The sequence below is a fragment of the Indicator indicator genome, chromosome Z, assembly GCF_027791375.1.
Source record: "Indicator indicator isolate 239-I01 chromosome Z, UM_Iind_1.1, whole genome shotgun sequence".
NCBI classification, from domain to species: domain Eukaryota; kingdom Metazoa; phylum Chordata; class Aves; order Piciformes; family Indicatoridae; genus Indicator; species Indicator indicator.
The window spans coordinates 5,429,860-5,445,773 of NC_072053.1; the positions used below are offsets into that span (position 1 = coordinate 5,429,860).

At 39.9% G+C, this 15,914-nt stretch overlaps 1 protein-coding gene across 1 annotated transcript in view; it reads left to right on the forward strand.

Annotated features, from left to right (window-relative positions):
* The window catches only part of EDIL3 (EGF like repeats and discoidin domains 3), a 329,191-nt gene that overhangs the window by 270,947 nt on the left and 42,330 nt on the right, over positions 1–15,914 (forward strand). The window contains exon 10 of the mRNA XM_054397697.1: positions 5,065–5,249. Within this exon, the coding sequence (XP_054253672.1) occupies positions 5,065–5,249 (185 nt within the window). The remainder of the gene's footprint in view (positions 1–5,064; positions 5,250–15,914) is intronic.

Here is a 15,914-nt window from a genome sequence, read left to right on the forward strand (position 1 = left end):
AACATCCAGTGTTTCAAATTTTAAATACGCTACTTACTAGACTAAAGCACATATTACCTCTCTCTGGTAATATGTATTTGCTTCTGTTGACCCCCCCACCCCAAAGGGCCTGATCTAACCTTCCTGCTTTGAATCTCTAACAATTCACAGATTTATAGAATGATTTGAGTCAGAAAGGATCTTACAGATACCTAGTTCCAACTCCCCTGTGCTGGGGAGGGACACCTTCCACTAGACCTCATTGCTAAAGGCATCATCCAGCTTGACCATGAACACCTCCAGGGAGGGGACATCCACTTAATTCTGTGTGTTGAAAATACTGGTGAAACAGAAGGTATGATCTGACCAAAAGAACTTTGCAAATAATATCAAAGAAACTAAAAAAGAATCAAGTCTTTAAATCTGGGTAAACATATTGTGGAGAGAAAAGACAAAGTGAGCCAGCTTTGATATCTACCTCAAATAAAATGAAAACCAAAATAAAAACTTCGAAGGTGTTGAGTGTTTTGAGGTGCTGAGCAGGGTCATGGTCCCAGCAGGAAATCCTTCCTGACTTAGATGTGTGCTTTAAGAAACACAGCTGGTGACTCCACGAATGATTACTTGATATGAGTCATCCCGATGGAGTGGGATATAAGTGTCAGGTGGAAAACCTCTGTCTTGCTAATGATATTTAAGGTCAAGGTTCTGTGCACTCACAGTGCTGATGCACTCCTTGAAAAAACAGTTCTATTAGATCCTGGGCACGCTCTCCCCTCAATGGGTTAATTAAAATATTATTGACAGTGTCAATGAGTCAAGTCGGCTACTTAACCAAGTAGGATCCCCAAATTTGTGAAGTGAGACTTTTGGGACAGCTAAATATATGCAGGTTTTCAACAGCTAGGGCAGAAAAAGGCTTCTTTTTACATTGCCATCTCTTTCACCTTTTCCTTAGCCATTAAACATTGCTCATGTATCCACCTTTCCTCACGTCTTAGCAGCCCTCTCACTCTTGTCCATTTAAATTGCCTTTATTTTTCTCTTTTTTTTTTATATATATATTTTTAAGCCATGCAGCTCATCTGCCTCCCTTGGCTTCCTGTACTGTTACTACGGTACTGCTGTTGAAGAGTGTCTCTTCTATTATCAGCTTCTGGGACCATGTGTACCTTCTGTGTTCCTAGTGTACAAGTGTGCAAGTCAGAGGAACACAGACACATAGAGGGCTGGAGCACCTCCTGTATGAGGAAAAAAGGGAAGGCTCCTGGGGGACCTGATAGCGGTCTTCCAGTACCTGGAGAGGTGGGCCCAGGTGAACCTCATGAGGTTCAACAAGAGCAAGTGCAGGGTTCTGGGCCAGATCAATACAGACTAGGGGATGAGGTGATAGAAAGCAGCCCTGTGGAAAAGAACTTGGGAGTACTGATGGATGAGAAGCTGGGCATGAGCAAATAGTGTGCACTTGCAGCCCAGAAGGCAAATCACAGCCTGGGCTGCATCAAAAGATGTGTTGACAGCAGATACAGAGAGGTGATTCTGCCACTTTACTCTGCTCTGGTGAGACCTCACAGGGATTACTGCATCCAGCTCTGGAGCCCTTAATATAGGAAGGACATAGACCTGATGAAGTGGGTCCAAAGGAGGGCCACAAAAAGGATCGGGGGTTAGAACACCTCTGCTACAAAGACAGAGGGAGCTGGGGCTGTTCAGCCTGGAGAAGAGGAGACTCTGGGAACACCTACTAGCAGCCTTCTGGTACCTGATGGGGGCCTGCAAGATGGAGAGAGAGTGTTTATAAAGGCCTGTGGTGATAGGACAAGGGGCAACGGCTTCAAACTAGAGAAGGATAGATTTAGATTGGATGTTAGGACAAGTTCTTTACCATGAAAGTATTGGAACACTGGAACAGGTTGCTGGGGAGGTAGCTGGAGCCCAATCCCTGGAGATATTCAAAGAGTGGCTGTCAATGGCTCCATGTCCCAGTGGAGGCCAGTGACAAGCGGAGTCCCTTAGGGCTCAGTCCTGGGACCAGTCTTGTTCAACATCTTTGTTGGCAACATGGACAGAGGCATTGAGTGCACCCTCAGCAAGTTTGCTGATGACACCAAGCTGTGTGGTGCAGCAGACAGGCTGAAGGGAAGGGATCCATACAGAGGGACCTGGACAGGCTGGAGAGGTGGGCACAAACCAACCTCATGAGGTTCAACAAGACCAAGTGCAGGGTCCTGCATCTGGGTCGAGGCTATCCCAAGCACAAATACAGGCTGGGCAGTGACTGGTTGGGAAGCAGCCCTGAGGAGAGGGACTTGGGGGTGCTGGTGGACAAGAAGCTCAACAGGAGCCAGCAGTGTGCACCTGCAGCCCAGAAAGCCAACCAGATCCTGGGCTGCATCAAGAGAAGTGTGGCCAGCAGGTCAAGGGAGGTGATTCTCCCCCTCTGCTCAGCTCTGGTGAGACCCCACCTGGAGTACTGAATCCAGTTCTGGAGCCCCTGTTACAAGAGGGATATGGACATGCTGGAAGGTGTTCAGAGAAGGGCCACCAGGATGATCAGAGGGCTGGAGCACCTCTCCTATGAGGAGAGACTGAAAGAGTTGAGGCTGTTTAGTATGCAGAAGAGAAGGCTCCAAGGTGACCTTATTGTGGCTTTTCAATATCTGAAGGGAGCCTACAAGAAAGCTGGGGAGGGACTTTTTAGGCTATCAGGGAGTGATAGGACTAGGGGGAATGGAATAAAGCTGGAAGTGGGGAGATTCAGTCTGGAAGTGAGGAAGAAGTTGTTCAGCATGAGAGTGGTGAGAGCCTGGAATGGGTTGTCCAGGGAGGTGGTTGAGGCCCCATCCCTGGAGGTGTTTGCAGCCAGGCTGGATGAGGCTCTGGCCAGCCTGATGTAGTGTGAGGTGTCCCTGCCCATGGCAGGGGGGTTGGAACTAGATGATCCTTGTGGTCCCTTCCAACCCTGACTGATTCTATGATTCTATGATTTTATAATTCTATCCTTGTTGGCTTGTGCTGTCTTCCCTGGAGGAGGGGAGGGAGAGATCCTGAAGTCCAAGTCCTTCTCTGAGCAGCCTCCAACATCTGGTGTCTTTTCTCCATGAGTTACAGCAGGCAGAACTCAGAGCACAGAGAAAGGGTTCCTCCTGGTCTGCTGCTTCCAGGCTACATGGTGATGTCTTTTTCTCTCTGTGTCCTTTTCTCTCCGTGTTTTTCTCCCCCTGGCAGGCATTGCTCAGGTCTTTCACACAGTTTTTTAGTCACAGGTTTTTTTAAGTATGTGTCCAGGTATTGCCTCCAGGGAATCTTTCTGTGTATTTCTTGTGTGCTTACATGGGTCCATCAGAGGTGGGGGGGGTCTCTGCCTCCTCCTTTGCTTCTTACCTGCCCGTAGACACAATAAAGAATCACACAGAATCACAGAGACATTCAGGTTGGAAAAGACCCTCAGGATCCGATAACCCTATTCTACAAGGTTCACCCCTAAACCATATCACAGAATAGAACCATGGAATCATAGAATCAACCAGGTTGGAAGAGACCTCCAAGATCATCCAGTCCAACCGATCACCCAGCCCTAAGCAATCAACTAGACCATAACACCAAGTGCCTCATCCAGTCTTCTCTTGAACACCTCCAGTGATGGCGACTCCACCACCTCCCTGGGCAGCCCATTCCAATGGGCAATCACTCTCTCTGTGAAGAACTTCCTCCTAACATCCAGCCTATACCTCCCCTGGCACAATGTGAGACTGTGTCCCCTCATTCTGCTGCTGGTTGCCTGGGAGAAGAGACCAACCCCCACCTGGATACCTTTCAGGTAGCAAATACCACATCCAAACGACCTTTAAACATATCCAGGGTTGGTGACTCAACCACCTCCCTGGGCAGCACATTCCAATACTAGAATACACATCAGGAGTTTATCAGATCAGGTGGTGAATCCATTGCATCCTTTTCACCATCCTCCCTTTCCTGGGTGGATGATAGTCTGGTCTGTGCACATTCCAGAGAGTACAGTTACACTTTCTGTTGCCAGAAGGTCTTTTCTCCATCCCCTCCCTGGGCAGCTGTTGTCTGGTGAGGAGCAAAGGTGATTTTATCTTTGTTGATTCACATCAAGAGAGAAAAGATTTAGTCTCTTACAGGTGGTGAGACACTTGAACAGGTTGCTCAGGAAGGTCATGGATGTGCCCTTCCTGAAACTGTTTGAGGCAAGGCTGGATGAGGCCTAGTGGAGAGTGTCTCTGCCAATACCAAGGAGGATGGAACTAGATGATCTTCAAGATCTCTTTCAACCAAAACCATTCTATGAATGTATGAATCTATGAATTAAGTTGTTGTTTTTTTTTTTTTTGGGGGGGGGGTGGGGGTGGGTGGGGGGAGGTTGGGGAGTGGGGGAGGCTGGGGGGTTGTGGGTTTTTTTGGTGTTCCAAGGATACCAAACAGAGAGGCACAAAAGCTAACTCTTGCTACAATCAAAATAACTCAAAGATGTGGGACATCTGCTAGGTGTAAATAAGTAACCCTTTAACCCTTGGTTTCTCCTGCTATTCTTCCTACTACACTTTTCTACAGTCTTCCACTCTGTCGGTGGGTGTTGGGGCTTTCTAAGTTTTTGGCTAGATGTCAAGTAATTCAAAATCATAGAGGAGCTCAGTACTTGTTTACATTTTACTTCAGCAGTGGCTTATAAAAAATTAATGTTTCCGTAGTTGCCAAACACATAGTTAATGTGACATGACATAAAAGCATGAGAAAATCATACTGAAAGGGGAAAAATTAACAAGCTTCTGGACATGAAAATAAAATGAAGTTGAGTGATAAAACTTGTTGTTTGATTTCCTTCATAAATTTATGCCAGGATGAAATGCCTTGAATTCTCTATCTTGGTTTTGATCTAATGTAGCATTGAAATAAAGTGCCTTGAACTGGCTATTTTTCATTTATTTGTTTGTAAGTTCCCCTAACAGTAGCCTTGATTAAAAACTTTTCTTCAAGAATTTCTAGTTTTCCATAACAGAAAACCTAAACCACTTACAGAGATAAGCAGGTAATGTCACAGATCTTATCTTGCTGTTCTAGGATGCTCTGAACCCCTGGGGATGAAATCAGGACATATACAGGACTTCCAAATTACTGCCTCCAGTGTTTTCCGTACACTCAACATGGACATGTTTGCTTGGGAGCCCAGGAAAGCCCGGCTGGACAAGCAAGGCAAAGTTAATGCCTGGACCTCTGGACACAATGACCAGTCACAGTGGTTGCAGGTAAAGTTTCACATGCATTTTCCTAAATGTTTGTCTCCTTTGTGTTTCAAGTATGGGGATGCTTGACTGGCTAAAGATTATACTCATAGACCTCAGTCTCTGAGTGTAACCATCCTAACTCTGTACATGATGAAGCTATAAAAGCCCACACAGATATTTATGTCTTTACCTTAGTTGTTAGCGCTGTTATCTCAGATGTAGAAAACCCTGCTCATGAAATCCTTCACCAGCACTAGCTATGCTTTATGGGTTGCCCAGCAGCCATGAATTTTCCTTTTTTAATAGATGTAAACAGAATCATAGACTGCTTTGAGTTAGAAGGGGCATTTAAAGGCCATCTAGTCCAACCCCCCTGCAATAAGCATAGACACATCTAACTAGAGCACTCTGCTCAGAACCCTGTCCAGCATGACCTTGAATGTTTCCAGGAATGGGGCATCTACAACCTGTCTTGGTAACCTGTTCCAATGTCTCACCACCCTCATTGCAATTTTTTTCCCCATATATATATTCTGAATCTCTCCTTTAGTTTAATATCATCTCCCCTTGTCCTGCCACAAAAAGCCCTGCTAAATAGACTGTCCCCATCTTTTATAATAATTCCTCTTAATTATTGATAGGCCACAACAGGGTTTCACCAAAGCCTTCTCTTTTTCAGTTTAAGCAACCCCAACTCTCTCAGCCTGTCCTCATAGAAGAGGTGTTACAGGCACCTGATATTTCTGTGGCTTCCTCTGGACTTGCTCCATGTCTTTACTGTGCTGAGAACTCTGAAGCTGGACCAGTGGGTGGCCAGTACTTAAAATGGGATCTCACCAAGGCAGAATAGAGAGGCAGAATCACCTCCCTTGATCTGCTGTCCACAATTCTTCCGATGCATCCCAAAAGCAGTTGCAGATTTATTCCACCGGCTTCTCCTCTTTTATTGTCAGAGACAAGGTAGATTTTTTTCCCCCTTCCATCCTTCTGCAGCTCCCTGGAAAAATATATTTACTTCAGCTTTGTGCATGCTACCAAATCTGGCTCATGGAAGTTATCTTTGTCTAATTGAGACTGCTCAAAACCACCTTCTGACACCACTTTGAAGCTAGCGAGACTGATTCAGCACATGAATTCATTATAAAGCTATGCACGAGGGCTGTTTTCAGCCTGGGAGTGATTTATACAAGTCGGTAGTGCACTAATGTAAAAGATAGCAATAAATCACCAGCGTGGAAGCCTATTTGACCAGTCACTGACACATTTACATTTTTTGAACTGTTGAAAATAGCAGTGTTTTGAGTCAGCTGACAGTTTACAGTGTAGTTCTCAGCAGGAAGCCTCAATAGCACTCGACGTGGCTACTAACCCCCTGCAATCTTTTCACATATAAATTATGGCATATTAGTTTTTTCACCTACAGTTGCTAAGCAATTTAGCAATATGATTACTATCTTTTCCCATGTTTGAACATATACAGAGAGGAAGGATCAGTTGCCTTGTCTCTTTAACGTTTGAGTAGCTGAGGATCCTGGGGTTTGCTTAAAGTTTTTTAGAGCAGCTTGTTGAAACAACAGTTAGTAACTTCTGGACAGGAAGAAAATTTTATTGTTGTGTTTTATGATGGAGAAGCAGATGAAGGTGTTTCTCCATGTAAAAGAGAAGCAGTTGTATTGTATTTAGCCCCATCAGTGATATCAAGAAATTGAGGATGTGCAGGGACTCCACAGAAATATCCTGTGGTGTGTTATTCCTCCTATGGGTGACTGGATTTTTCATCAAATACAGATGGCCAGGGACTGCAGAGCTAATTCTTATTTTCTATTTTTTCATTATGTTCTAAGTCTGCACCCAAAATTTAATCTTAGCGCTTGCTCAGTCTCTGCAAGTCTTTGAAGCATAAGGTGTTCTATTTTTTTTTAATTTGGTAAAACTGAAAGTTGTGAAGAAATACTCCTCTTTTAGTTCATTTGTCATATGACTATGATGTAAATTCAGTAACTTCACAGGAATATGACCAATTTAGCCTTTTTCTGAAAGTCCTTGTATTTGTGATGTCTTCAAAAAACTGTATTAACATCTCTTCTTAAAGAAAAAAAAAAGATAAAAAAGAAAAGAAAAAGCAAAACCAGGAAATGTTAAAACTACTGTTTTTTTTAGTGCTTAAGGAGGTTGTTAGCTTCCACTATAGGCTGATTATTCTGAATTCAGTTAATGAATAAAGGTGAACTCACATGCTTCAAGTCTAGACTCCGTAAGAAAAAATTTATTATTTAAATTCATCTATTCATTGTTGTTCTCTTTATTAATAGTTCTCTATTTCTTCCCTTAAAATCAGAGTATTGTATTGTAACCTTTTAAAACACTGACTGCAATTTTGTCATCATGCTGTTTTCAAAGAGTTTAGTCAAAACATTTCTAAGAAAAAGCATGTGAAAGCAAACTTATCTGGATGCCCTTTTCCCTCAGCAATTGTATATTACAAAGAATGCTCCCAGTTGTGACCCCATGGTGTCCAAAAACGGGCTTAAAACAATAGACTTCTGGATTTTGCAAAAATATCTGGTCTACCAGTGTGATACTTCACAGTGTTTGCTCTCCATGTCCTTTGAATTTTCTCCATATGTTTTTTGTTTTTTTTTTTTTTTTTTTTTTTTTTTTTTTTTTGAGGGGTGGTGTTTGTTTTATCTCTAGAAAGATTATAAAATTGGGTAAAAATCTTAATGAATGCCTTCTAAAATGTTTGTTGTAGTGTGTGGTATATGGATGGCTCGAACAGATCTGTTCTGACTTACAGTTTTGGAGGAACCTTGCTTGTGTGCTGACACACATCTCAGAGCTCCTGCTGTGATAATGGTTGCTAAGAGATAATGTTTGCATAAATATTACTTGCTACTTATGGGCAGTTCACAGCACTTTCGGATAAACTGAAGAGCTAAATTCTTCTCCATCATGAGCTGGTTACTTTACTCAGTTTTCTCTCAAAAACGAAAATTCTCATTCTTCTATGTATTTTAAAATGCAGCCATTGACAGGCATGCTCTTTGTTTTAAAGTGTTCTGAATTGCTGCTTCCATAATTAAGCCCCGGAGGTGGGAATATGAAGCATTATGCAGCTCCACAGAGGTACTGTACTTTTTTAGGCTCAGGAAGAATATTCGTCTTAATAGAGCTGCAGTTGCTGAAAATCTGTTGTGATCTAGACTCTACTCACCTACACACTGCAGTTCAAGGCCACTCTTCCTTTATAGATGATGCTGCAGAAGGCATGTCAGTTACCTGGCTTAATTAATACACACAGAATCTTTCACCAGCCTAGGTACCCTGCTTGTTTAGTATCTCTGTACTTGCAGCTGAAATCTAAGCAGCTTGCCCATACAGAACAAAATAGCTGTTCATGTTTGGTACCTAATCTAATGCAAGTAATTAGTTCCAGCAACTTTCTCTACTCCTGAATACTTTCTCTAGGTATTCCCATCATGTTGGAGACACTTCTGTGAAATTATTTGCATAAAATTAAAGATTATGGAGAGGTGGGGACGTGAAATGAAAAAAAATAAATTAAAAAGTAATGATTTGCTTTCTGTAATTATGTATAAATTTAGCATAAACTAAGTGAGGTAAAGCATTTCGAGTTAATTACTGAGAAAGGAAAGAAAAGCCTTAAAAAAATAGCCATTTTCCAGCAAGGCATTCCCTTTCCCTCTTTACTTTAATTTGCTTGTCAGCATCATTTGCTACCTTGAACCAGTTAACAGACTTTTCTCAGGATCTGTTGCTGAACTACTACAACCAGGCTGCTTTGCCAATTTTGAGAGTACTTCTGCTCTTCCTGGTCACAGTCTAGGACTGCCATGACAGCTGGTCACCCCGCTCCTCATTTCTTCAGTTATTTGACATTAAAGTTAAAGAACTTCCCACCTTATGCCCAGAACAAGATACTGAGGTTATTGTTAAAGGTTATTGAAAATTATTCCTATTGTTCAGATGCTTGATGACTGTGCTCATAAATACGTATTCGCTATTCTAGATCTCATTTTCCTCTCTGAGACTTTCAAAAGAGTTAACATTTTCCTCAAAATCCATTCTGTCTCTGGTATTGATTTTCTGCAGTTATTAATTTCAAAATCAGAACACCATCTTAAACTCCCTTTTTTTTTTTTTTTCTATTAACTCATATTTAAGTTTTGGTGATTTAAAATATTTCCTAATTTCTGACAGATTGACAGATGCCATATTCATCACTGTGCTGATTTCCCACTCTCTCTCACTGTCTAATAAGGACAGCAACAAGGTCTACTTTAATGTCTTTGTCCACTTGTGCTTTGCCTGGTGCTTCAGCAAATAATTTCTCTGATGCTGTTTCTCTAATCTACCATCCTCTGTAACATTCCTGGACCTGAGGCATCTCATTTCATTTGGTGTCTACAAGCAGATGAACATTCTTCTCCCCAGTCAACCACCTCTTTTGAATAAATTGATTTGTACATTATCCTAGTCCTAACTTTATATTTGTACATGGGTAGCAGTTGTATTTTGACTTAATAATGGTGATATGCCAGGTTTTTGAAGGCCTGCTTCTCTACAAATCACAGCCACCTGAAAAGAATGCCCATGTTGTAAGCCTGCTGAGATTCCTTTTACATCTCCATATTCTCAGATGACCAGCAGCCCTGCAGCAGCTTTTTATTTCTTGTTTTACTTGAAACTTTAAAACAATTTGCTCACTGGAAAAAAATGTTTTCATCTGTTTGCTTAGCTTGTATTTTGCTGCAAAGCTAGTGGAATGTTGTCGCAGTTTTAGTGAGTGAACAGAAGCTTTTTACCCCTCCCCGAAGGAGTTAAAGAAAAACGCTCCACATAAGATTGGGAAGATTTGGAAATTTAAATGGAAGTACTATTCACAACTACATACACAAATCCATATCTAGCCTTGGCCAAGTTCCCCATTCTGGGCTTACCAAAACTTCACTAGGCAAACACCATCCAAAAACCTCCTCTCCAGCCAGGACCCAGTGTCCTCCCCCATACCTTCCTACCCAAGCCCGAATGATGCAGTAAAAAAAATTAGCCAAGCCTATAAAGGCCAAAAGCCTCCCCTGAAATACCAAACAACTGATAGCAATCTGCACTGGGAGCAGGAGAGAGGGAAAAGGGGGCAGAGTAGACTGTGCTGTCCATTTATATAGGGCATGATGAGTTGGAAGAATAAAAGATTGCATTTTCCAGTGTCCACCTCCCGGCACCTCTCTGTTATGTCTGGAGGACTTATTTATGGTTAAGACATCCCAGTTTTAAAACCCATAACAAATGTTCTGTAGCTATATGTGCATGAATGATAAACCTGATATTTTATCCACAGTTATTTTATATATCTACCATTGAGCCCAGACAATTTTGGAAAATCATCCTTCCCTTAAAGAGTAGAGCGGAGCAATAAGCAGTGTCTTATTCTAATATTTCTCTAGCTGATTGTATGTGATGGAATCAGCTAAGCACTACTAGGGAAGAGAAACAACTGCTGATAAAGACAGCAACTGTCATATATAAAACTGCACATTTTCAAGATGTGATGACTGCCAGTAGTATAATAAATTCGGGCTGGATGTTTTACTGCCAATGTAGTATCCAATATGAGACAGCATTAGTAAGATTTTTCATTAACAGCATGAGAAAACAGTTGTTTCAGTGCTGCAGCTGACTTATTCTTCCAGTTTAATATTTGACCATGTTTTTTACATAATGCTGCCTCAGGTTTGAAAACAAAGTCAAAATCATATTCACAGATATTCCAATTAATTATCCATTTTATATATATGTGTGTATATATATATATGTGTGTGTGTACATATAAATATATATATGCAAAAGCATCTCTCTCTACAAAGTCTCATGCCATCGTAGGGCCTATTTATGTCTGTTTTCTAGCATTCAGTTACAGTGTTTAAGCTCCTAAGTGATAAAATGAGAAAGCTGTTATTTAAAGGCTAAACCAAATATAGCTTCTATTCAGTTTTTCTTTTCATAGAAAGTAGACTTTGTGTTACATTTCTTCAGTAATGTACTTGAAGGTGGTATAAGTTGTGTTTTGTACTACCAACATAAGTCATCTCAAATTGTCTAAATACTAAGATAAATGAGGATTAAGAGAAGACAAGAGGGTAACCATGCCACATGTTGTGTCAGCTCCAGCATCCTCGTGCAGAGCACAGCTAACACAAGACTAATGACAGTGCATATTTTTGGGGTTATTTTGCATTTCACCTAATTGTTTGCTGTATAACCTGTGGCAAAGGGACTAAACTACAGTTTTCAATTTTGCAGATTTCATATATAAAATTTACATATGCAATTTAGAGATCTCTTAAAAATACCTAGTTCAAATTAGTTGCTTAGGCTCCCTCTACAGGCAACGGAAAGAGGACAGCACTGTCAGGGAATAATTCATTTTACTCTGTTGAGTTGCCTGTTATGAATCACCCTGGAAATAGGGCTTTACTCCATTAGCCACAGAGAGAGACAGACAATTAGCTTAAACTAGAAGATGAAATTTTGAATGAGAAAAGTTACAGGAGGTGAATCCTTCCATTTTTTAATCTGGGAAAAGAACATTATCTTTTCACCTCATATCGGTTATCTGAGCGTATTTTGATGTTAGTGTTCATTCTGTGACTAAAACAAAATGGAATGATGTTTCCTGTCTCTCATGGTATTTGTTTCTCACCTGAATCTTGCTCCCCTTTTTTGTTGTATTTACCTGTTTATTTTTAATGAATTCAGCAGAGGCTTACTAGATAGAAAAGAACTATCCTGCAGCATTTCCTAAATGCTGAAAACATTTCATACAGCAAAAATCACATGGATCATTTAATTATCTTTTGAATTGTGTTGTTAGAAAAATAATTAACTAATACATTATTAATGTATTTAATACCAATTAATTCCAGCATTAATATCAATACTGGTTAAAATAGCCAGATAAGTGGTTTCTGTCTTTTAACACATACAGTCTGGGGAAAAAAAAATAGTATTTAACAGCATCTTAATTAAATGAAGGGTTGAAAGACCAAAAGTTGTAATAGCATAAAATATTAGTTTAAAACCAATCTAGTAATCAACATAATAAGGAAACTGTATGACTTCTAGTAGGCTTGGACTGATAAGCAGTGTGTTCTGACTGATCTTTGAAAGACACAGTATTCTGTGGGAATTGTAAGCTTAGTTACAACACATTATAGACCAAGGGCACGTGTCTTCTCTTCAGCTTCAATAAACCATGGCCGTCACTACCAGAGTTAGGAAAGGAATCCATATTCTTTACAGGTACAGCAACAAAAGATCTCTCTTTTTCTTCAGGTGTAAAGTTAGTGTTGGGTTTTAAATATAATTTCCCACAAGCACAAAGGTGAGTTTTCAAATTGTGGAAAAGTCATGTGGAGCCTTTCTTTGTGCCATGCTTTTGTTGGGGTACTGAAAGATATTTAAAGACAATGTTAGTAATTTTATCTTTTCAACTCAAAAGCATTGTTTTGTTTTCTTCTCATCTTTGGCATGGCGGCTGTCATTTCTGCTTGAAGGACTTAATTGGACACTCAGCTTTGGTATCTCCTTGGCCTTGTGCTTACCTCAATGAGAAGGTTCACAGGATAGGATTCTGTTCGTGTAGTCTGATAGTTCACAGTATGCAGCAATGTATCAAGGCAGGGCGTGATCAGATTATCAACATGGATCTTTCTTTCCCTATACTTTGCCAGAAACTCATTATAGCTAAATTTCCTTATAAAAATCAACCAGTGCTAGAATAAGGTAGTAATGAACAAATAGTTCTGAGTTATTTAGTCAGGAACAAAAGCAGACAGAGAGATAACCCACTTCTAAACTGTGCGCTGTTGAATTTGCTTACTTTGTAATACCTGGTTTGGAACACCAATGGGTGACTCTACTGTCTTCTTCACCTACCCATAAACCACAGGGTTGAGTTGCAACTAGATCATCACTATTTGCTTCTGGGACAGTGTGTAGCTCAACATGAACAGCAAGAGCACCACTAATAAACACCTGGTTTAGAGAAATCGTATTCAGACATGTGCTTTGATATCAATGTCTCACTTTCTTGCCAGACGATATGCGATGGCTATTCCACAGGTCAATCTCTAACCTAGTTTTTCCCCCAAATCATTTGTAGTTAACTGCATTATTCACACTAATAACGTTCCTAAATTGTGCATTTCAGCATTGCCCTTCCTAAATTGCTTTTGACTTTGCATAGCCTTCTTCTGCAGTTCGTTTTATTGAAATGTTTATAGTGGTAATTGAATTTAAGCCTTGAAATTAAATAAGGCAGCATAAAATCTTAGTTTATTTTGCATTTTCAATGCTGTATTTAGGCTGTATTTTATCATTTAAGTAGCGAAGTCTAAAGTCGTGGTATAATCGTTGATTGTGCTCTGGCCAAACAGAAAGATATTTGATAGAAGGACAGGCAGAGTACAGAAGCTTTTATTCATGAGGTGTCCAGGAAATAGACAACAAATAGTTACAGCACAATTGTTTTCTGTGTTAAAAGTTTGTATGACGACACCTTCATAAACAGGTACAAGGAGTGAGTCTGTTTGAAGTGTAAATTAGCTATGGTTACATTTTATAGCAGAAAAAATATTTCATTGCCCAAATTCCTACTCTGTTCGGTGAATTATATTCCTTACTCTCTCTGTTAAGTCTTCAGTTAAAAAATGAGGGGTTAATTCAGTGTTTCACAGTCTATCTTTGAAACATAACAAATTCATCAACACTAGCAAAAATTACTTGAGAGGTTTCCATAAACAATTGGGTCATGTCTAGCTCTAAAGAACTACAGGAGTATACTGTCAGTCCCCTTACTGACTTGTAACTTTTCCCTGTGTATCGCTTCCCTGCAGACGAAAGTTAGATTGAGTAATGACCCATTTCCTATTAAAATAACAGGTTTTGATCGTGCTTTAAAATATCTGTGAGTGTAAGCGAAAACTCCCTGGTTGTTCTGAATTTTGATGTACAGAAGATTTGAGTCTGAAGTATTTCTTGTTACTGCATATTTACAGTGGAAATTTTGCTCTTGCTTAATGCCAATAGCAGCACCTTGTGAAAAAGACACACATTGAATTTTAATGGAGAGACATTAGTTTTCCTCCGATTCAAATTACATCCTGTTTTACCTAGCTATTCCTTCCACTGATTTAAAATAAAACTCCGTCTCTGTGAAACAAAATTATATTTTTCCTTGCCCTCTCTTAAATAGCAAAATGGCTACAAAATTGGCTAGGTAGGCATACGGAAGCAAAGGATGCAAATCTGTTTCATATTCATGTCTTCTTCCATGCCAGTGTTTCATCCACTTTTTCCTCATAAAACTGTTCATTGTTTTCATAGCTACATTTGAACTGATTTTATACTTAAGCACAATTGGACACAGTTATTACCCCACAATATTTTCAGTCTTGACAGGACAAAAAGGTGATGAAGAAAATACAGTGACAGAGAGAAATGAAGTGACTGTGACAAGGTCAAATATCTTTAAGCAGCAAAAAATACTTGATGTAAAAACAGATGAGAAAAAAAGCTATGATGGAACGAAAACTAAAGAACAGTGGAACTGAATCTAATTCTGGTTTATGGTAATTTTATGTGATATTTACTGGACTCTGCTGGTTTTACTAGCTCTGTGCTTTTTTCCAAAATGTTACTTCTTGACAAAGCAAGACATATGTTCTTCATCTATCTATTAAGATACCATGCATTAAATATACAAAGGTCTTGGAAAGCTATCATTGCCTGACTATGCCTCTCAATTTTACATTCATATCCTTTTAGTCCTTATGCCACTTTAAAAATGCAGTAGAGCTTTATTATGAGATTCCAGTTAACTTTAGAACATGTTTGTTCAAAATCTGCTACTCATTTTCTCATTCTGTTCCCTGCATAAAGTGGTTAGAAGCAGATAGGTTCCTAGCTTGACAAATGATGAATAGAGATCATATATTTCTGCTAATGAAACTGAGACACAGATACAGAGTAGCAGTGGCAAAGGAACCTTAACTTACCTAAATTAGAAGGCAACAAACTACCTCACAGCCTTCTTCAGAGTGTGGGAGAAGTGCTTAACCAGATTGACATTTACCAAGCAAAGAGAAGAAAAATGAAATAGTTCTATCTGTGCATGTAAAAGCATCACATGAAGTAGGTGTAGACGTTTCTCTTGCTGTTTCTGAGTCTTAGCTTAGTCATGGGTTTCATCACGTATTTTTCACTAATAATATCCTACTCACAGTTTAGTGTTGGTCTCAGCAGAAAACTCTGTAGCTTAGATTTGTTGGTTTTGGTTTCCGTGTTAACTCAGGTGTGTCTGTGTGTTGTGTGAGACCCTCTATGCACTCCACTTAATAACATTGATCCTGCTTGATCCTCAACTAACACAAGAGCAATTTCCCCCTCAGGAAGTACAACATAAAAGAAAGACCTCATCAGAAAAAGAAAGAGAGAAAGAGAATTTTAAAAGGAAATCACAGTAGATACAAATACTTCAACTAAAAATTTCTTCAGTTGTCTGGGTCTTGTACAAGAGCACCTTGAGCCTTGTAATAGTGTCAAAATAGGCTCTTACTGGAATTTCCTTACTTATTTTGGGCTTGGTTCTGTGTGTACATCTAT